Source organism: Microtus pennsylvanicus, chromosome 11, assembly GCF_037038515.1.
Source record: "Microtus pennsylvanicus isolate mMicPen1 chromosome 11, mMicPen1.hap1, whole genome shotgun sequence".
NCBI lineage: Eukaryota > Metazoa > Chordata > Mammalia > Rodentia > Cricetidae > Microtus > Microtus pennsylvanicus.
In genome coordinates, this window is record NC_134589.1 from 77,171,136 (window position 1) to 77,192,543 (window position 21,408).

At 41.6% G+C, this 21,408-nt stretch overlaps 1 protein-coding gene across 8 annotated transcripts in view; it reads right to left on the bottom strand.

Moving 5' to 3' along the window:
• The window catches only part of Pwwp2a (PWWP domain containing 2A), a 41,114-nt gene extending 19,947 nt beyond the window's left edge, over positions 1-21,167 (bottom strand). For 4 of the 8 annotated variants that reach the window (XR_012907040.1, XR_012907039.1, XM_075941293.1 and 1 more), the window contains exon 1: positions 20,647-21,167. Coding sequence is in view for 2 of the 8 variants with exons in the window: in XM_075941293.1 (XP_075797408.1) it covers positions 20,647-21,167 (521 nt within the window). In the remaining 6 variants the exon portion in view is untranslated. The other 4 variants (XR_012907043.1, XR_012907042.1, XR_012907044.1 and 1 more) reach the window with 4 other exon arrangements.
• Positions 21,168-21,408: the final 241 nt, after the last annotated feature.

Genomic DNA, 21,408 nt, shown 5'->3' on the forward strand with positions numbered 1-21,408 from the left:
AGGCAAGCGGATCTAAGTGAGTTTGAGGCCAGCGTGGTCTACAAGATAGGCTCCAAAGCTACAGAGAAACCCTGTCTCGAAAAACAAAAAAACAAACAAAAAAAAAGAATATCTCTTACCCAGTCATGGTAAGACCATGCCATGGCTGCTCATGCTTTTAATCTTAGCAATCAGGAGGCAGAGACAGGAGGCTCTCTGTGAGTCCCAAGTTCCAGGACAGCCAGGAATATACAGAGAGAGACTCTGTCTCAAACAAAACAAAACAAGAAAGACAGGACCCTCTCATGTTCCTCTCTAAAAAATAACAACTCTTTGGGACTAGAGAACTTAAGACACAATAACATTAATGAGTTTATTTTTTTGAGAGTGTCTCACTATGTATTCCAGGCTGGCCTAGAAGCTGCTATGTAGTACAGCTAGCCTTAAACTCAAATCCTCCTGCCTCTGCCTCACAGGTGCCACCAACAAGACATGTCACCACACCTAGTTATCTAAAGAGAAGTTTTCAGAGCGCTTATTAACTGTAAATTTTAGTTTTGCATGTATAAAGTTACTTCCCAGCTCATGGATTAGTAATCCTCAACAAACTCATCAACAAATATTAGGCATAAATCTTATTTCATTTAAATAGTTTTATATTTTGCTAATGTAGATCTTAGAATTTGTATATCTTACCAATTACTTATATCTAGATTGAATAGCAGTAGTGCTCTTAACCAGTGAAACATCTGCCTTGTCCCAAAAATATTTAAATAATTACAAAATGACCTCAGAGACTAGAAAAACAATCACTTTAAGAGAAAAAGAGGATCACATGTCCTCACTCATCCCAGTCATGTTACCACCTCACAGTGAGACTAGTTATGAAACCAACTTCAAGGGTCACACTACGATTAAATCAAAATCTGTGTTTAAGAACAGCAAGAGTAATACTAATACTCATAACTGCAATATCTGTTTCATGTATTTGTAGATGACCAAACAGGAGTACTTCTTGGGAGGTGAAGCAGAATGATCAATTCAAGGCCAGTCTCAGATACATGAGACCCTGTCTCAACCACCCCTTCCCCATGCAGACACATATATATTTTTATTTTTATAAACCAAAGTTTGAAAGCCATTAACATCAAAAGATTACTGAGACTATACTGCAGCACTAAGCTAAGCACTTGCAGTTCCAGCACTATCAAGGCTAAGGCAGGAGAGCACAAGGCTGAGGCCAGTCTAGAACACAGTGTCCTTTCTCAATTCAATAAATCAAAGGACTGGGTATACTGTGCAGTGGTGGAGCCCTGGCTCCATGTTTGATCGCCAGCACTGTCAAAGAAAAAGTAGCAACATAATTACAGTCTTTTTCAATCATTATTTCTTCAAGACACGGTTTCCTCTGTGTAGTTCTGGCTGTATTGGAACTCAACTACGCTGACCTTCCAACTCAGAGATCCACCTGCCTCTGTGTACCGAATGCTGGGATTGAAAGTATTCGCACCACGCCTGGCTTAAAAATTCTAGCTCATCAATCTCCTGGAGGGTGAAATAGAATCTTGCCCTGTGCCATGGCACAGAATCGTCAATCTTCTCTAAAACTGAAATCTGAATTTTCCATAAGCACTGCTGCCTTAGGTCTTGCTAAAGCAGACATTTATGTCCCACATCAGTGCTAACCAAGAAAGAAGCAAGCTCAGCCAGGGAAATGTCAATGAGCACTGTGCAGATGAAAGGTGGAGCGGCATCCCCTGCACAAGCTTCCTCCTACAGAACTGCGTGCAAAAGCTCCAAGAGCTGGGTGACATGCGTGTCTTCCTACTCCACGTGCAGTGCAACACTCAGACACGGGTGACTCATTCGAACCTTTCCCCTCTTAGTCTTTAATTACCACAGAATGTCTGACTAGAGGTACGGATGAATGGCAGAGCATGCATTAGCATGTGCTACACCCAAGAGCTTCAATCTTCAGCACAAAAAAATAAAAAAGGAGAGGGAAGGAGGCAGGGAGGGAGGGAGAAAAATTCTGCCAGAGGCTGAAACAGGAAGATCTAGATTCTAAGGCATCTTAGGCTGTATTGCAAGATTCTGTCTCAAAAAAAAAAAATCTAAAGTGGTCACAAAGGTTATAACCTCACTGCTTGCCTGGGCATGCCTAGCATAAATCTCTAGCACCACACAAAATAAATAAGAATAAAGAAATCCCTTTATGAGGAAAAACGGGTAAAGGTCCAAGAGACCTCTGTATTGTCTTTGCACTTCCTGTGGCTACAATTACTTAAAACTGATTTCAAAACTGAGTCTTTTGAATGAGTAGCAAGTGTCAAAGAGAAGAGAATTATTGGTATTTAACATTTTTTGTCAAGACAAGAGATATAAGTGAAAAGCCCCAGTCTAGGAGTTTAGGGATGTCGCTCAGATGGTAGAAGGTTCGCCTAGCATGATTCAAGCCCTGGGTTCAAGTCCCAGCAATGCAAACACCGAGCATGAAGGCTCATACTTGGCTTACACTAGTAAACCCAGCATACTTGGGAAGTGGGTCAGAAGTTCATAAAGACCCTGTCAAACAAACAAATCCATGTTACTTCTGGGAATAAATGACGGTATGAAAGTGATCTTCTGAACTGGAAATGGCAGCAAACTAGTTACCCCAGACTAGGACAGGCAGAAACAGGGAGATCTTCTGGGGTCTGATTGGGTTACACAGTGAGACTCCTTGTTTCTAAAATCCCAAAGCAGGAAATGGTTTATTTCGTTCTAGGATTTGAATCCCATTTAAGATATAAGTTTTATTCATCATTTTACTCACAATTTCTAATATTGCTTATCAATTCTATCCTTAAATTCACACTGTTTCCTGGGTTAAGAACTGTTACCCAAATTCCTTTTCAGGAGAACATTGAACCCTAAATGAAATGTTTACCAACAACTACCTATTTTAAGCCAGGTATATTTTTAGGTTAATTTTTTTTTAATTTTCAGATTTTTAAGGCAGAGTCTTGTAGCCCAGGTCTGCCTGAAACTCACTATGTATGTAGCTCAAGCTGGCTTCTAACATATGACCGTCTGAGTGCTGTATTACAGACCTGTGCCACCACATCTGGTTTTACTTGTATTTCTAATTCCTACCTCTGATTTGGAAAGTTTGTTTGTTTTAATGATGGCAGTATTCATCTGCATGAACTTACCAGCACCCTCAATCAACTCATTCCTAACTTCAAATTAATTCTTTTCCTTCTGTTTAGAGCAGTTCCGCTGAATACAACTGATTCTCATTTACTCCCTTCCAATTCTTTTTGCCAAGAAGTAAATGCAGGAGGGGATTCTTTAAAAAATTACATATAAAAATAAAGAAATGCAAAGGAATTAGCATCTGTAGACAAGCAAAGGAGTTGGAAGAAACTAATCACTCAAAAAAACAATCATCAGAGTTAGCTGATATAATAGGCTCAAGTGCTCTCAATAGACCCAACCACCCTCTCAGCAAACAGGTCAACAGAAAATAAAAATGAAGTCTCCTCCTACAACAGGAAAAAAAATTGTTTAACCACTTGAAAAATATCCACGTTTATTTTACTTCAAACAGATGTGTTTAGAAACTTCCTCTCCAGTCCCTGCAAAGATACCTCGGTCAACAAACTAAAGCTGCATAAACCTGTGAACCGGAGTTTAATCTCTAGCACCATGTAAAACCCTGGGTGTGATGGTATGTGTATAATCCAAACTCAGGAGCTAGAGACAGGTTGATCCATGTGGCCTTTTGGCCTGCTAGCCTAGCCTAAGGAGTGAGTCTCAGCTCAGGTCCCACTGAAACCCTGTCTCAAAAGACAAGGGGGGGGGGGGAGGCAAGTAGACATCTCCTGAGAATGGCATCTGAGGTTGATCTCTGGCCTTTACATACATATGTACCTACCCCACATACAAAAAGAACCTATGTGTCCTTAAAATCAGCAAAAAAGACTAGGTTATAAAGACAGGAAAGTGTGAAGCAAGCTTATTTTGCTTCACATTTCTTTGTGAAATTTGGTTAGGCCAATACTTAATCAGGACAAATGAAATTAATTCAACTGCATCTAAATACAATAGAAAATTTTACCAACAAAATTACAACCATTCCTTTTGAAACAGAACTACCAGTTGGGAATAGAAGTATGTGCCTACATTCTAGGATTTAGAAGCTATATGAAGTCTGACTTAAAAAACAAAAGGTTCAGCAGTTAAGAACACTGGCTGTTCTTTCAGAAAACTCTGGTTCAATTCCCAACACCCAAATGATAGCTCACAACTGTCTGTAACTCCAGTTCCAGGGGATACAACACCCACACACTTACAAACATGCAGGCAAAACACCAATGCATATAAAAGGTCACTTTCCAGTTTCAGGGGACCACATAATAATTTTTGTTACAATATATTGTCCTAGTTATCATAAACCTTTACTTTCTCAAAAATAAAACTTTATGATAATATATTGATTATAATTTTAGTCATGGTACACATGCATGTAATCAAATCCCAAAATTTATGAGATAAAGAGAATCAAGGCTGGGATTGTAGAGACAGCTAAGTGGTTAAGAGCATTATTGCCCTTCCAGAGGACCTGAATATGATTCTCAGGATGCATGTCAAGTGACCCACAAGCTCCTGTTAACTACAGCTCCAGGGGATCCTACGGCACTGACCTCAGGGTGCATCTACCCACACAGCAACACACATACATGATTAAAAAAAATAGAGGGGGGGGGAGGCAGAGCAGCAAGGAGCAATGGAAGCACAGCAGCTGGGCAAGTGTGTGCTGAGCAAGCTGGAGTTGGGTGGTGAGCCCCATCAGGCTGCAGAAACAGCAAGTGCATGAGTCAGCACACAAGTCAGCATCAAGTACAACCAGTGGAAGCTGCAGTGGCAGCTGGATGTAGAAAAGCAGATGGATAGGCACCAGGAGAAGCTGTACTATCGCGGAGTCAGACTTGCCAAATGAAGTCAACACCTATGAATTGTGGGAATTGAACAGTCAAGAAAGAAACCAAAAAATTCAGAAGCTCCTGGAGTACTACACGAATCCCACAGAGGACTTTATCCAGGAGTTAGTTGCTGCCCAAGCTGAGGGGCCTGCAGCCCATCCTCTCAGATGACCAAAGCCAGACCCCCTACCAGGACTAGGCCCACACTGCTGGACCATGACTCTTGCCTGAATTCCTTCATTCCCAAACCCCCAAAGTACATATTGTTACTTAATGATCCTCTAACAATGTTTATTTGTATTTTAATGGTGTGGGGGGCATATATATATATATATATATATATATATATATATATATATATATACACACATATACACATCTTGGCTACAAGAGTTCAGGACCAGCCTGTGCTGCCTAGTCCCGGTCTCAAAAAATAAATAAGTGGCCGGGCAGTGGTGGTGCACGCCTTTAATCCCAGCACTCGGGAGGCAGAGGCAGGTGGATCTCTGTGAGTTCGAGACCAGCCTGGTCTACAAGAGATAGTTCCAGGACAGACTCCAAAACCACAGAGAAACCCTGACTCAAAAAACAAAAACAAAAAACAAAAAATAAATAAATAAATAAGTGAATGAATAAAATTTAAAAAAATAAAGTAATTTAACCCTAAGTAACCTTTTAATTTTAATCTTAATTTTAATTTTAATCTAGGAAATAGAAAATATTATATTCTAGCTTTCTGTACTTTGGACCATTTACTAATGCATCATCCCAGTTTGCTCACAGACCAGTTTTACAGCATAGCAGAAAGTGTTTATCAACAGATCCAAAGGTTTTTAGTTTCTCTGTAAAAATGAAATACAAGAAACATGCTGCTTTAAACTGATGTTCAGTAATCAACATTTTAATATCTTAGCATGTGTAGAAGATCTGTATTTATCTATAATAAATATCCTACTCCTAATGTAGTATTAATGTGAGTTATCGGGAAGACAAGAAAACCACTTGTAGGATCATTATAAAATATCATTAGCACTGCAACACTTGAAGTAATAACTGGATTAGACGGATAAAGTATTGAACTCAGTGATGGGGCCCAATATGCACGTGACCCTGTTTCAGTGTCAATATCCCCCAAAACAAGTTAGCGCTTTAATTAGAATTATATCTACAGACCCTGTACTTTTTAAAATTTGAGACGGTATCTCACTATGTAACCATGATCCTCCTGCCTCAGGAGTACTAGGATGACAGGCACATGCTGTAAAGAAAGTAGTGAATAATCATCAGCTTAACTAGTGCCCCAAACAGAATAAAGTTGATCAAGTTACACTTGATAGTGACAGCTGTGAAGACATACCAATTTTATTTAACTTCAAATTAGCTATTTACCAAAGAATTTAAAATCACATATACTTGACTTTGGGGTCACTACCCAAAAAGCAAAACAAAACAAATAAAAAAATTTAAGTGTATAGAAAAAGAAAATCCAATATTTTTTTTGGACTTCAGTTTCAGGAACCCACTGGTGTGGTGGTTTGAATACAAACGGCACCATAAGCTCATAGAGGTGTGGCCTGGTGAGAGAAGGCGTGTCACTGGGGGTGGGTTTTCAGGTTTCAAAAGTCCATGCAAGACCCCCGTGCTTCTATTTGCCTATAGCTTTCAGCACCTGCCTGCATGCTTCTGTGCTTCCTGCCATGCTGATACCAGACAAAACCTCTGAAACTGTAAGCAAACTTCTAATTAAATGCTTTCTCTTATAAATGTTGCCTTGGTCATGGTGTCTCTTCATAGTGACCTAGACATAAGTTAGTAGCAGGAAGCGGGGTATTGCTGTGACAGGTCTGACCATGCTGTTTGTTGGAAAATTACAAAACATTTGGAACTTCAAACTAGAAATATGGTTGAAGCTTTGAGGGGGACTTACGGGGCCTTCCTAGTAGAAGCATGGAAGATGGTGGTACTTAGGGCCCAGCTAAAAAAAGTCTCAAAGGGGAAGAATATTAACAAGTGGCATGGAAACTGGGCAGTGGTGACACACGCCTTTAATCCAGCACTTAGGAGGGAGAAGCAGGTGTGAGTTCGAGGCCAGCCTGGTCTATAAAGCAAGTTCCAGGACAGCTAGGACTGTTACACAAAGAAACCATGTTTTGGGGTGAAGAGTGGCCTAGAGACCATTCTTGTGATATTTTGGCATAAATAAATAAATAAGTGGCTGCTTTTTTTCCCTTGGTCTAAAAATCTACCTGCTGCTAAACTTAAGAGTTTTGGGTTAATAGCACTGGCAGAGATTTCAAAACAAACTAGTATTGACTTGTCATGTGGTTACTGGTGATCATTTATGAGGATCTACAATGAAAAGCAACAAGGGGGCAAGGAGAAACACAAAAAGTACAGTTTGAAGAGAAAAGGAGTATCAGGAAATGTTTAATTAGAGTCAAGTCTTATGCTCCAGGAGGTAAAAAGTTTAAAGACAAGCCTGAAGCTAAATGGAATGAAGGGCGTGGTGGTAACCTCAGGGTAAGAACAAGACCCCCCCCCCCCCACTCCAAGCTAAGCTTCCAACTTGTGAAAACGAATTAAAGGAAAGCTTAAGCAATGAAAGGAACCGGCAACAGAAAGATGAATGCAAATGTCATTGAAAGTGGGGGCCAGGGCTGGAGAGATGGCTCAGAGGTTAAGAGCACCAACTACTCTTCCAAAGGTCCTGAGTTGAATTCCCAGCAACCGCATGGTAGCTCACAACCACCTGTAATGAGATCTGGTGCCCTCTTCTGACCTGCAGGCATGCGTGCAGACAGAACACTGTATACATAATAAATAAATAAATCTTTAAAAAGAAAGAAAAGAAAGTGGGGGCCAAATCAAGACCTAGCAAGCACAGAACTTGGCAAACTTCAGCTATGGCCCTGTGGCACTAGCTTTAGAGTCAGGGATACTAAAATAAAAGGGGTTATGATATCTGGCTCTATGGTAAGTCACCAAGGCCAGGTGTGTGAGGCAGGAGTGTCCCTGCGTGGAAGCCCAGAGAGGCCATTACATGAAGCTGTGAAAGAGAAGCCTGGATTGTGTTGGATACCCCCAGATGTTACAAATGTCAGAGTCTTGGGATACCTGCCAAAGAAAGCTGCAGACCAGAACCAGTTTGCAATGTGGAACCAGCCCAAGAGAGAGAAGTGTGCTGCAGTCAACAGGGCTAAAAGTTGAAGAGCCCTTGACATCAGACATGAAGATGCAAAATTTGGAGTTTGCCATGCTGGTTTTCAGTCTTGCTTTGGTCCGCTATGCTCCATTTCCTACCTTTCGGAATGGTAATATATATTCTATGCCATTGTATTTTGGAAGTATGTGGTGTGCCTTGAGTTTGATTTTACAGGGAGTTACAATTAAAAGATTGCCATGAATCTCAGAGAAAACTTTGGACTTTTAAACAGTGTTTAGACTGTAATAGACTATGGAGACGTTTTAAGTTGGGCTGAAAGCATTTTTGCATTATGATATGACTGGTTACAAGCCTATGTAGGGACCAGGGAGTATAATGTGGTGGTCTGAATGAGAATGGCCCCATATGTTCATATAGGTGTGGCCCGTGGAAGAAGTGACTAAGACAATAGGGAACTTTAAAAAATATCCCCCATAAATAGAGGAATTACTCTACTTAAATTCCTAGAAACAAAAAACAAGCAGACGCAGAGAGCAGAAATGGTGTGCCAGGGACTGGGGAAGGAGAAAAGGCTATGTAGTCTAGCAAGCTTTAATTTGCAAGATGGGAGATCTGCCTCAACAATTAAACACACTCAATATCATCCTGAATTGTTCAGGTAACAGTTAAGATGCTAAATGTTGTATGTACTTTTTACATTAAAAAGAAATTAATGTGAAAGTGGGTTGGTGGCTCAGTTAGTACTCTGAGTCTGGAGTAGGACTGCCAAGCTAGCTTCAAGGCCATCCTGGTCTAAACAGTGAATTCCAGGCCAGCCTTGCCTTAAAGTATGAGACTGGTGTCAAAGAGAAGAATAGCTGTGAATGTAGCTCAATTGACAGTGCCTACCTAACATGTACAAATACAAAGCCTTGGGCTTGATCCTCGGCACTGCAAAAACCAGGTATGGGGCGTATGCCTGTAACAAACAGCATCATGAAATGGAGGCAAAGGATCAGAAGTTCAAGGTCATCCCTGCTAGATAAAAAACTCAAAAATACTCTTGGCTATATGAGACCCCATCTCAAAAAGCAAACAAGCAAATAAAACAAAGACAGGTAATATCTACCCATATATAGGAAATACAGTGAAAAGAATCATATCTGTAGGCCAGTGAGATGGCTCAATAAAGAAAAAAAAAGAATAATATTTGTGATTACTAGTGCATGGAAAATAAATTTCTCATTGGGGAAACAAGATTGTACCTGGTGGCTTCAGGTATGGTGCCCTGAAAACATTTGTATTTCTTTATACTGCCCAGAAGTACATCAGTCAAACCCAAGTTAAGAAACAATCCTTACATTTTCTGAATCAGACTGCAACTAAATATACAATGATGATGGGGAGTAGAATAAATGAAACTGTAGGCTATAAAGTTGATTTTAAAAAATGAAAGGTGAGCCTGGAGAGATGAGCCCAGAGCGATGGCTCAGTGGTTAAGAGCACGGCTTGCTCTTGCAGAGCCTCTAGGTTTGACTCCCAGCACTCACATGGCGGATCACAACCATCCCTAACACACCAGTTCCAAGGGAATTGTGTTCAGACACATACGCATGCAAAATGGTCACACAATAACAAAAGAGTAAGTCTAATAAAATTGTTTTTTAAAAGAAAAGAAAAATAAATGTGGGAAGAAAATCCAAGACAAAAATTTCATAAAAGTGTTCTACAATAATAATCAACCACAAGCCTAATTCTAGCATTTGGAAAGCTTGGACAAAAGGATGCAAATTCGGGCCAGCCTGTATACTACAGACAAACTGCCCATCTTAAAATAAGACAGGTGGAGCCGCTAACCAGGCACATGTGTTGCCATCCACATCAACAATGTGAATTTGATCTCCAGAAGCCCAGGTAGAAAGAGAGAATGAACTGCTCGTAGTTGTCCTTTGACCTCCACACAGGCACTGTGGAACACGTGAACCTGAACTCTCTCTCTCACACACACACACACTCACAACAACAACAACAACGTGGGGTTTTTTTGTTTTGGTTTGGTTTTTCAAGACAGGGTTTCTCTGTGGTTTTGGAGCCTGTCCTGGAACTAGCTCTTGTAGACCAGGCTGGTCTCGAACTCACAGAGATCCGCCTGCCTCTGCCTCCCAAGTGCTGGGATTAAAGGCGTGCGCCACCACCGCCCGGCAACAACGTTTTTTAAAACTTAAATATATACAAATACATCTGAAAATGTTTTCAACCTAATAGTAAAAAGTTTAGGGAAAGATGTTGATATCAAGATTGATGCTGGGCAAGTGGCACATGTCTTTGATTCCAGCACTCAGGAGGCAGAGGCAAGAAGATCTCTGAGTTTAAGGTCAGCCTGGTCTACAGAACTAGTATAGGACAGCCAGGGCTACACAAAGAAACTCTGTATTTGAAAAAACAAACAAAAAATGATAAAACAAGGGGCTGGAGAGGTGGCTCAGTGGTTACGAGTGTGTGCTGCTTTATAGAGGACCTGAGTTCGGTTCCCAGCACCCACATCAGGCAGCTCACAACTACCTGTACCTCCAGCTCTAAAGGGAATTCTCACACTTCTAGCCTCCTCAGTCATCTGCACACACATGCATATATGCACACTAGATATACATATAATTCTTAATAATAAAAATAAATCTTTTTTAATGTTAAAACAAGAAGGAGAGATGGCTCAGTGGTAAAGAACATCATGTAGCACTTTCATAGAACCCAAGTTCAGGTACCTACATGGCAGCTAACAACTTTAACTCCACTTCAAGGAGATCCATTGGCCTCTTCTGGCCTCCTTGACATCAAGCACACATACACACACATACACATACACATACATACATACATACATATATACATACACACACACACACACACAAATATTCATACACACACACTAAAAAAATCTTTTTAAAGTAAAAAATAAAACAAAAAAATTTAATGATAAAGCAATGGGGCAAAGTGTAAAAAAAATTAGTCAGTGATTATCTGGCTATTGTGATGCTGCCTCTAATCTCAGCACTTGGGAAGGAGAGGTAGGAGAATCAGTACAAAGTCATCCCCAGCTACAGACTGTGTTCCAAGCCAGCCTAAGCTATTAGATACTGGAGGGAGAGAGATATACAAATCAAAGACCCTAGGTAAAAACTTTACAAGAGTTCTCTACAATAATTAAAAAAGACGGCATAGTGGCACAAGCCTTTAATCCCAGCACTTGTAGATTTCTGAGTTTGAGGTTAGCCTGGTATACATAGGGAATTCCAGTACAGCCAGGGCTATAATATAGTGAGACTGTGTTTCAAAAACAAAACAAGGAGGGAGGGAAGGAGGGAGGGAAGGAGGGAGGGAGGGAGGGAGAAGAAAAATTCAAAACAAACTTAATTACAGAAACATGATCTAGAAACATCAATTAGTACGTGAAGTTCTGCCTTACTGGCAAGAGAACATAATTTGATTGCCAGAACCATTTGTGATCCCAGCACTGACTGAGGATGTTGGAGGCAGATCCCTGGAACTTATTGGCCGCCACTCTGGTCTAAACTGCAAGCCCCAGGTCCCACTGAGAGAACCTGTCTCAAAAGCAAAGCAGAGCTACTAGAAGAAAGGCACTACCTGTCTTCCAGAGGACCTAAGCTCAGTTCCCAGCACCCAAGTCAGGTGGCTTGACAACTATCTATAACTCTAGACAGGGGATCTAACACCTCTGGTCTACCCGTCACCTGCACTCACATGCAGACACACATAGCTAAACATAATTGATAACATGACACCTGAGGAATTGACATCTGCAAGCACATGTGTACATGTAGGCAAGCCTATGCTCTCTTACCAATAAGTAAACACACATCATTTACTATAGTGTGGTAGGGAAAATAATGTTCTCAATTAATACACCATTTAGACAGATAATTCCCAAAAAAATACATTAAAAATAGTTTTATTTTGTTTTTTTTTTTTAAATCTAATCTTGGGACTGGAGAAGTGGCTCAGAAGTTAAGAGCACTGGCTGTTTTGATTGATCCAGGTTCAATTCCCAGCACCCACATAGCAGCTCCCAACTGTGTTTAACTCCAGGATCTGATTACCCTCACACAGACACACATGCAGGTAAAACACCAATGCACATAAAAATTTACATATTTTTTTTTAGAAAAATATCTAATCTTGGAGCTAGAGAAATGGCTTAGGGTTTAAGAGCACAGGTTGCTCTTTCCAGAAGTCTAGGATTTGATTTCCAGCACACACATGGTGGTTTATAACTACTTGTAACTCTAGTCCCAGGGAATTCAATACTCCCTACTGGTCTCCATGGGTACCAGCCATACATGCACAGACATACATGCAGGCAAAACACTCATACACAAAAATTTAAAATTAAAAAGGTAACCATGATTAAGAACCTTTAGAGTGGGGTCGAGACAGGGTTTCTCTGTGTAGCCTGCCTCTCTTAGAACTCACTCTGCCTCTCGAGTGCTGGGATTAAAGCCGTGCACTGCTACCACTACCATCAATCTTTGTTTTACCGAACCATTTCTTCTTTTGGACATGGTCTTCTTATATAGCCCAGGAACTAGGTATATCTGGCTATACCAAAGCATTTGAGAAAACAAGAAAAAAAAATTTTTTTTTTGAATTGAGGGCCAGTGAGATAGTTCCCCCAGTAAATGGGATCATCTACCGAACCTGACAAAACCAGAGTTTGAACCCCAGGACCCACAGTAGGAGAGAGCAGATTCTCAAAATTAGGTCTTTGACTTCCACACATAAGCCATGGCATGCACAGTTACATACACATGAGTGCCCATACATACCAAATAAATAAAAGTAAGTTAAAAACAGAGCTCAGAAAAAAAATAAAAAATAAAAAAACAGAGCTCAGGATGCAGGCCACTTGGCCAAATGTTACTCCTGCCATGCAGAAAACTCTAAATTTAGTCCACAGTACGACACAAAACTGGGTATGGTAGTGCTTTCCTGTAATCCCAACTCTTGAGAGTTAGAAGACAGAAGGTAAGAAGTTCAAGACTTTCTTCCCACATAGTGAACCGTAGGCTAGAAAACAGAAGACTTTGTTTCAAAAAAAAAAAGGCACAGGCATTAACCCCAACACTTGCGAGGCAGAGGCAGGCAGATCTCTGTAAGTTCTAGGCCAGCCTAGTCTCCACAGTGAGTTCCGAGCCAGCCAAGGCTAAATAACAAGATCTTGTCTCAAAAAAACTAACAAATAAAAGGCCATGCAAGATGGTTCACAGTTCAGTGGGTAAAGGTGATTGCCAACAAGCCAACAACCTGAATTTAATTACCATGGTAAAAGAGAACACCAAATCCTGCAAGACATCCTTTGAACTCAGTCTCCAAAACACAAGATAAAATAAGAGTAGGGTTAGTAGGCTGGCATTGTGACTACTGGGGTGGGGACAGTAACTGGTTAGGCTAGGGCAAGAGGACAAGTTACAGATCAATCTAGGCCAATCGACAGTGCTTCAGAATAGTGACAGAGTGCTCCTCTCCTCTAATGCACATGAAGCCCTAGATTCAATCCCCAATACTGGCAAGAGAATTACCTAGGAACCAAAGCACATTTCTGCCATCCCAGCCCTTAGGAATAGAAGAAACAGGAGGATCAGGACTTCAAGCAGGCTCAGCTACCAAGTTTGAGGGAAGCTTGGACTTTATGAGTCCCTCTCTCAATAACGCACAAAAGAAAAAGAAATAAAAAAAACTAAAAGGGCTAGGATATGTTGTAAACACTGCAATTCCAGGGCTCAGAAGGCTAAGACAGGAAGCCTTAAGGTCTAAGGCCAGCCAAGGCACAGGGCCCTGTGGTCTCCAGTAACAGGCATTTTATATATCCCTACTAATATCTACCATTTATAATTTCAAGTAATTTACTTACTCTGGCACTATGTCTACAAATTTAACCCTGAAAAACCTTTCAGAATGAAATGAAACAATGTATACAACACAGAAACACAACTGTAGGGGCTACCAAAGTAGTTCTGCTGGTAGAGTGCTTACAAAGCATAAGCGAAGTCCTGCGCTGGGTCCCCAACACCTCTTAAAAGAAATGGTAGCATGCACCTATAGTTGTAGCACTCAAGATAGAAGCCATCCTCAACTACACAGTAATTGATCAAACCAAAGACCCTGCATCAAGGGGGAAAGAAATGGCAAGTGCAGAATAGTTATTAAAGTCCAGAAAGTAAAGCTTGGCAGCTGTTAGGTGATATGAATATGAGGAGAGAAGAGAAACTACAGGGGTAGGCAGCTATACAGAATTGGTTCAGAGGGAAGAAAACAAAAATTATGGACAATTTATACCTGTAACAGGAAGCTAAATTTAAGAAATCACTTCCAAGTGTACATACCAGCTTTACAGCAATAATCTGGATATGCTACCCAAGTTGTGCATTCTCCAAATGCATTTCTTAGTTTGCAATTATATGCCATTCTAAATTAACTTCTTGTAGCAGGATTAAGAAATTTACCCTTCTGTTTGAGCTAAACTATTCCTTAAAAACTAGTATCTCCTGCTGGGCTGTGGCGGTGCACGCCTTTAATCCCAGCACTCGGGAGGAAGAGGCAGGAGGATCACTTGTAGACCAGCCTGGTCTACAAGAGCTAGTTCCAGGGCGTGCAACAAAGTGACACAGAGAAACCTTATCTCAAAAAACCAAAACAAAAAAAAAAAAAAAAGGAAAAAGAAAAGTCCAGAATCACAGAATGAAATCAAATTGATGGGGAAGGAAATCTATTTTCAAAAATATTTTCAATGTATGGGTGTTTTGCCTGCATGTATTTATGCAAACTACATATGTGCTGCACCCTTGAAGGTTAGAAGGTTGGATCCCCTGGAGCAGGAATAAGACAGTTGTGAACTGCCTTGTGTATGCTAGAAACTGATCCTGTATCTTCTGGAAGAGCTAAGCCATCTCTCCAACCCCAGAAATCTATACACTTTTGAGAACCACTGACTAAACTGTGTTTAGCAAAGTTATTCTGCATTAAATCCAAACAGAATGTAACTAAACTATCACTTCTCTATCTGCCAGCCACTACAGCAAGCTTCTTTCTGGAAGCATGCACCTTAATTTAGGAGTTCAGAGAGAACTAAGCTACTAAGAAATGATGTACTTGATAGGCCAAATAACATCTTTCCTCTTTTACAATCTGAAATCAGTGAGACAGTGAAGATGAGCACTAATACTCACGCTACTTAATAGAACCCCAAAGAAAGTTGTTCTTACCAATACATGACTTAAATGTTTTTAAGAACACACACTAATGTATGGTTTTATTTATGTGTAAAAAACTGAAAATTAACCTTATTAGAAACTCCTGCCAAGCATGGCCTTGCCTGTAATCCCAGCACTAAAAAGGCTAAGACAGAAAAGATCAAGGACAGTTTAAGGCCTGCCTGGGCCAAAGACAAAGATTCTGTCTCAAAGAAAGAAAAGCTTCAAGTCCAATAGAGCATGTCTGGAATAGCTACCTAATATATAACATCTCTAGGTAGATGTGGTGACACAGGCTTGTTACTCTAGCACTCAGGAAGCTAAGGCAAGAACAACATCTGAGCTCAGGGCCAGCATGGGTATGTGGCAAGCCTGTCCAAAAGACTTTTTTTTTTGGGGGGGGGATACAATATAAAAATAGATCTAATAAAATTGATAAAAAAATTATTTGGGAGCTAGACAATTATAACCCTGAAATTCCAGGACTCAGGAGGCTAAGGCAGAAAGATTGCAAATCCCAGGCCAGCTTGAGCTACACAGTAAAACCCTGTCTCAAAGTGAAAAATTATCACAATTCTTTGTTCTCAGATTCAAACTGGGTTTTTATTTACCAACAACTAAGAATCTGTGCTCACCAGAACAGTCAGATTAGAGCAATATGCAATGGAGGACCTCACTCAGTGCAGTAGTGAGCATCCTAGAAGTTGTCTGGATCAGAATGTGACTGGCACTTGCCTATGCTACTTTACTTACTATACAAGCCCTCTAATACATTTCAAGATAAGATATCATCACCAGTAAATTCAGAATGTACAGCTCAAGCCAACCTTCACACATACTACTCGAGGGCCTAGGACCTCAACCTCAAAGCTGTAGTATAAACTACTGACACCACTACTCACTGCTTCACCAGAATGGCTGTATATTTTTCCCACCAAAAGTAGGGCTATTGCACCATACGTTCATGGTCTCTGTAAAGAAAAGAAATCATTGTCTTGGTTTACATTTCCTTTAAAACAAATAAATGCTCTACAAATTTAAGATCCTAAACAGAAAATGCTGAAGTTTTCAAAAGAAATCATTTCAATTTTTATTAAATGGCCCCCCATACATAGAATATGATACTTGTAAAAATACAGTAATATGCATGTGCCACAAAATTAAAATATACAAGCCTTTTATGTACCAATGCTTACTTCATGATTCCGTAATTCAGGGATTCAGAAATATTTTTCAGGGTTTCAAAGTAGCTTCATAATTATTTTTAAGATAATAATAAATAAAATAATCCCTCTGGACATGGCATACTCCTATAGTCCTAATAGGAGTCAAAAGGAGGAGTCCAACTTGGGCTACAGAGCTAGTACAAGGCCAGCAAAGGCTATACACACAAGACCTCTTCTTTTAAAAAATGAAAAAAAGTCAGATTTGGTGGTTCGTGCCTTTAATTCCAGCACTAGAGAAGTAGAAACAGGAAGATCCAGAGGTCAAGGCCAATTTGGGCCACTTAAAACTCCGATTCAAAAAACAAAAAAAATAATTTGCATATAAAATGTTCCTTCAGGCATGGACTGAAAAAAATCTGCAGGGAAGTAAAAGATACTTTAACTAATTCAATTCTGAGCAAAAAGGGTCCTGAGGGGACCGGAATGAAACTGCTGTCCCTTCAATCTGCTATGAGAATTACTAAACAGGTAACAAAACTGTATCTACTGGGGTTCAATCAGAAAAAGATCCAGAATAACAAATAGCAAGGGGTAAATATAATGGCAGAACTACAGATAAACAGAGGCCTGGAAAATTAATCATGTACAGGTATGAACTTTACTTGTTTTCTAATTTGAACAAAACAATCCTGAGATGTTAACATTAACATTTACTGACCAAAAGGTTTGATGATACAAAGGAAATGCTAGAATTCTGGGAATAATAATGGTAGTATGGTTACTTTTTAAAAGTCCTTATTTTTACAAAGGGCTATGATGGAATGTTTATGGATATGCCTGGGGTCTCATTCAAAAGCAGTTATGTGATATAATACATTTAGCTAAACTATAATAAACGTTGAAGCTGGGCAGTGTATACATACTGACTTATATCCCATGATTTAAAAAAAAGCCCACCAAAAAAATACTCCATAATTTATTATTGTCTAAAATAATCAGTTTACTAAAGCATGCTTTATGACAAAATTGTAAAAGCTGAGACTGACAAGAAAAAAATAAAATCCATGTGTAAGGCTAACTGCTTACACAATACTAATGACCTGAATAAACAAGTAATTTAAACTAGCTAAGGAGACTGGGTATTAAACAACAGCTAGTGTAAATGAACTAGAAGCTATATGCTTCACTTAAAGGTATTCAATATTTTTTTATGCTATGATAAACAAAATTTGTTTTTAACTAGCTATTCAAACTACCCTCATTTTAGGCTAACCATGCCATTTACGGCCAAGATTTCTAGAGATAAGGGGAGGTACAGCTGATGTACTACTTAAAGGAAGGGTAAATTCTGAGAAGTGCCATTGTTGAAAACATCATAGTTTGCACTTGTACAAACTAGAGAACTATGAAATCACAGGATGATAGAGTCTTCATCAAAAGTACAGCTGGTCAAAAGACAGTCTGTCCTTTCTGGTAAGCTGACACATGGTTTATGTGCATTTTTATGTTTGTATGTATTCATGTGAATTGGCCAAACAAATTACCCTCAAAAGAACTATAGGGGTAGAAGCCATGCTTAGCATGTTTGAGACCTTGGATTCAATCCTTATCACCAAAAAAAGCTAACTAAATAACTAAATAAATGCAATAACAAACCCTCTTGAAGACTAAGCAAAGCACAAATACACTGACACATTCCCAATTATCTCATTGGATAGGCAGAACTCCAACTTCTGAGATTATTATATATGTTCTCCTATATTAAAAGAAAGGAAATAAAGACTCTCCAGAGCAGCCTATTAATGGACCACTCTGCTTGGCTTCAAGATCCAGGATCCTTTGCATTACTCTGCACAGCCACCAGAAATCAAGAAAAGCACAGAAACTGAAAAGCACACAATTCTCTACTTCCTGCTTAAAAAAAAAAAAAAAAACTTGCTACCCCATCCAACTTTTAACTTACATTGAAGTCTTTACATTGCCACTAATAAGCTAACTAACTGGCCAAGCTAAATAAGCCTCGATTGGCTCCCATATAAATGATACACCACCACTAGAGTTAAGAGAACTCTAACTTATGTGATACAATGTCTACCATTCAATTGGGAGCGCTTGTTACTTTTACCAGGAAGTGGCCAATTCAAGTAAGATACAAATTATTTTTAAAGTGTCTGTTGAATACAGTGTAGCTATTGCCTGAGTGCAGTGGATAAAAAGTATCTCCCGAGGCTGGCTATACAGCTCAAAGGGAGGACACAGCTACTGTCGGTGCTGAGGCAGGTGGAAGTTACGACAAGAGGATCAGTTTGAGCCCAAGAGTTCAAAACAGCAAGACTAAGAATCCATATCCTTTCCAAACAGAAAACAACTCCTCCAACAAAAGAAATTACTATTTATAAGAAATGCTATTAGCAAAATAGATCACAACTCAAAATGACAATTTTCTAAAGCTGACACAATGAGCACCTTGACAAGAGAAAACAATCCACTCTATTTCCAAAAACTTACCTTTCTGCACCTTTCTTTTGCAGATTTGAAATTCAGATTCTCACACAATCACTGGCCTCTTCTTCTGTTTGATTCAATAGCATACACATTAGAGTGTCTCTCTTGCTATTAAAAACAACAGCGGAAAGCACTGTCTTATTCAGCTTTCTAACCATAAAAACTAAAGTACTAATGAAAGCACTAACCCAAATCTGCTAAAAATAATAAAAAAAATCAAACAGAACAAAAACCCTGAAAACTAACAAAGTATACAGACTGACAGAACAGGTGCCCATCGCCGCCCCCTCCCCTCAAACCACCATATTCCATTAAGAACTTTAAAGACTTGTTCCCAAATGGAAAAGGATTCCTGTGTCTTGACGGGAGGTCAAGGAATTAGAAGCAAAGCATAAGCCAGGATATGGGGTATGATGGGAAATGCCTGTCATACCAGTACTTGGGAGAGGCTGCGTCAGGAAGATTGCAAGTTCGAAGCAAGCATGGACAACTTAACCCAACCGTGTCTCAAAAATAACAGAAAGGTGGGAAAAGGCTGGGGTGTGTGTGGCTTGATGCTAGGATGCTTGCCTGGCATGCAGGAGGTTCTGGGTGCAGCCCCCAGTACAGCAAAAAGAAATTAAATAAATATAGAAACACACCAAACACACTAATAATAAACCATTTCCAAACAGGTGAGACACCAGAGTGTGTGTGCTGTTGCAGGAAACAGAATGGAGAGCCATGAATGGGAGTCTCTGCACTTCCTATCTGCAAAAGAAGAGAATAAAAAGGTTAACTCTAAACTGAAAAAAAGACTATCTTCTTTACTTGTTTAAAGCAGTGCCCAGAACATTTTTTTTTAAAAAAAAGATGAAAATATACTGAATTAGACAGAGGTTTGTAGGTGAACTTAACCTTCCGGTCTAGACAAATTTAACTGTAAACATAGTCTCAGAAGTCAGTTGGGAGTCAATCTCTAGCACTACCAAAGAAAAAGTGTTTCCAACATTTTTTTTTGTAAACCCACTACTTTGAAATTAAAGATTTAAAAGGCAAGGGTTTCATCCCGTCTTTACCTATTTCTTTAAGCTATAAGTAAAATCAGCAAAATGCGCCTCCTTTTTGAAGAGTCGCCCCCTCCCCGGGGAAACTACTTCCAGCACTAAGAATAACAGCATAAAAAGGTTCAGTAACTCAAGGTTGTTCCTCTTTTAACAAGTGACAGGTAACCTTTAGGGAAGCCCAATGCACACACCCCTTTCTTCGGCCCCTCTAAACTTAAAGGTTGATGTGAGGACAAGACAGTGCCTCGGCAGCACCTCTCCCCCGCCCGGCACCCGGTCCTCCGGGGGATCCATCTGCATTTTGCATTAACCCATCTGCCCCGGTGCGCAAGCCAGGGTCGCCGAGGGCCGGAGATGAGGAGGCGGGATGCGCCAGCCATCTGCACCCGCGCGCGCGTCCCCAGCCGCACACCTGGGCCCGGCCCGCCCTCCGGGGCCGCGCGCGTCTGCCCCACGCGGAGCGCGCCCCACGAGGACAGCGGCGCGCAGGACCCGAGGGCGGGGCGGGAGCAGCCGGGGTTCGCGCTCTCCCTGGCGGCGGATCGGACGGCGTGCTGTCGGGGGGCCGGCGGGTACCTTTTAGACAGGTCCATGAGGACCCCGGAGAAGAGCTTCTCCCCGAGGCGGAACGACACGACGAGCGCGTCCTCGATGATGTGGTCCAGCGTGACCCGCACCTCCGAACCAGGGATGAGCTGAGACACCGCCGAGTCCCCGCCCGCCGGCGGCACGAGCACCGGAGCCGGCGGCGGCCGCGGCGCGTCCTCGGGCTGCTCGGGGGCGGCCGGGGGCTGCTCGGGCGGCGGGGCCGGGGCGGCCGCGGGCTCGGGAGGTTTTGCCTCAGCCTCGGGGCTACCGGCCAGCTCCCCCGGCGGCGGCGGCGGTGGCGGCGGCGGCAGCGGCTGCTCGTCGGCCTGAGGGGCGGACTGGCGCCCGTCGGCCTCGCCGTCCGGCACCGCCGCCTCGGTGGCCGTGACCGGGAGGGGGGTGCCGGCCTCGCTGCCGGGGATGGGCTCCAGCTCCGGCTCAGCCTCGCCGGCGCCCCCGTCCCCGGGGGACGCCGCGGTCGCCGCCGCCTCAGCAGCCACGGCCGCCATTTTCTCACTGGTCTCTCCCTCCTCCGACTCGGGCTGCGGCGGCGGCGGCGGCGGCAGCGCGGCTGGGTTCCCGAGGCCTTCCCCTCCCTCCCGCTAACACTGTCGTCCCGCCCTTTCCCTGATGCTCGTGATTGGCACCGCGCCATTGGCTCCGCCTTCCACCCCTCCCGCACGTAGGTCAGCCCATTGGCCAGGGGGAGCCGTCTGTCACTGGCTGGGTCCCGCCCCCGCGCTCGGAGTA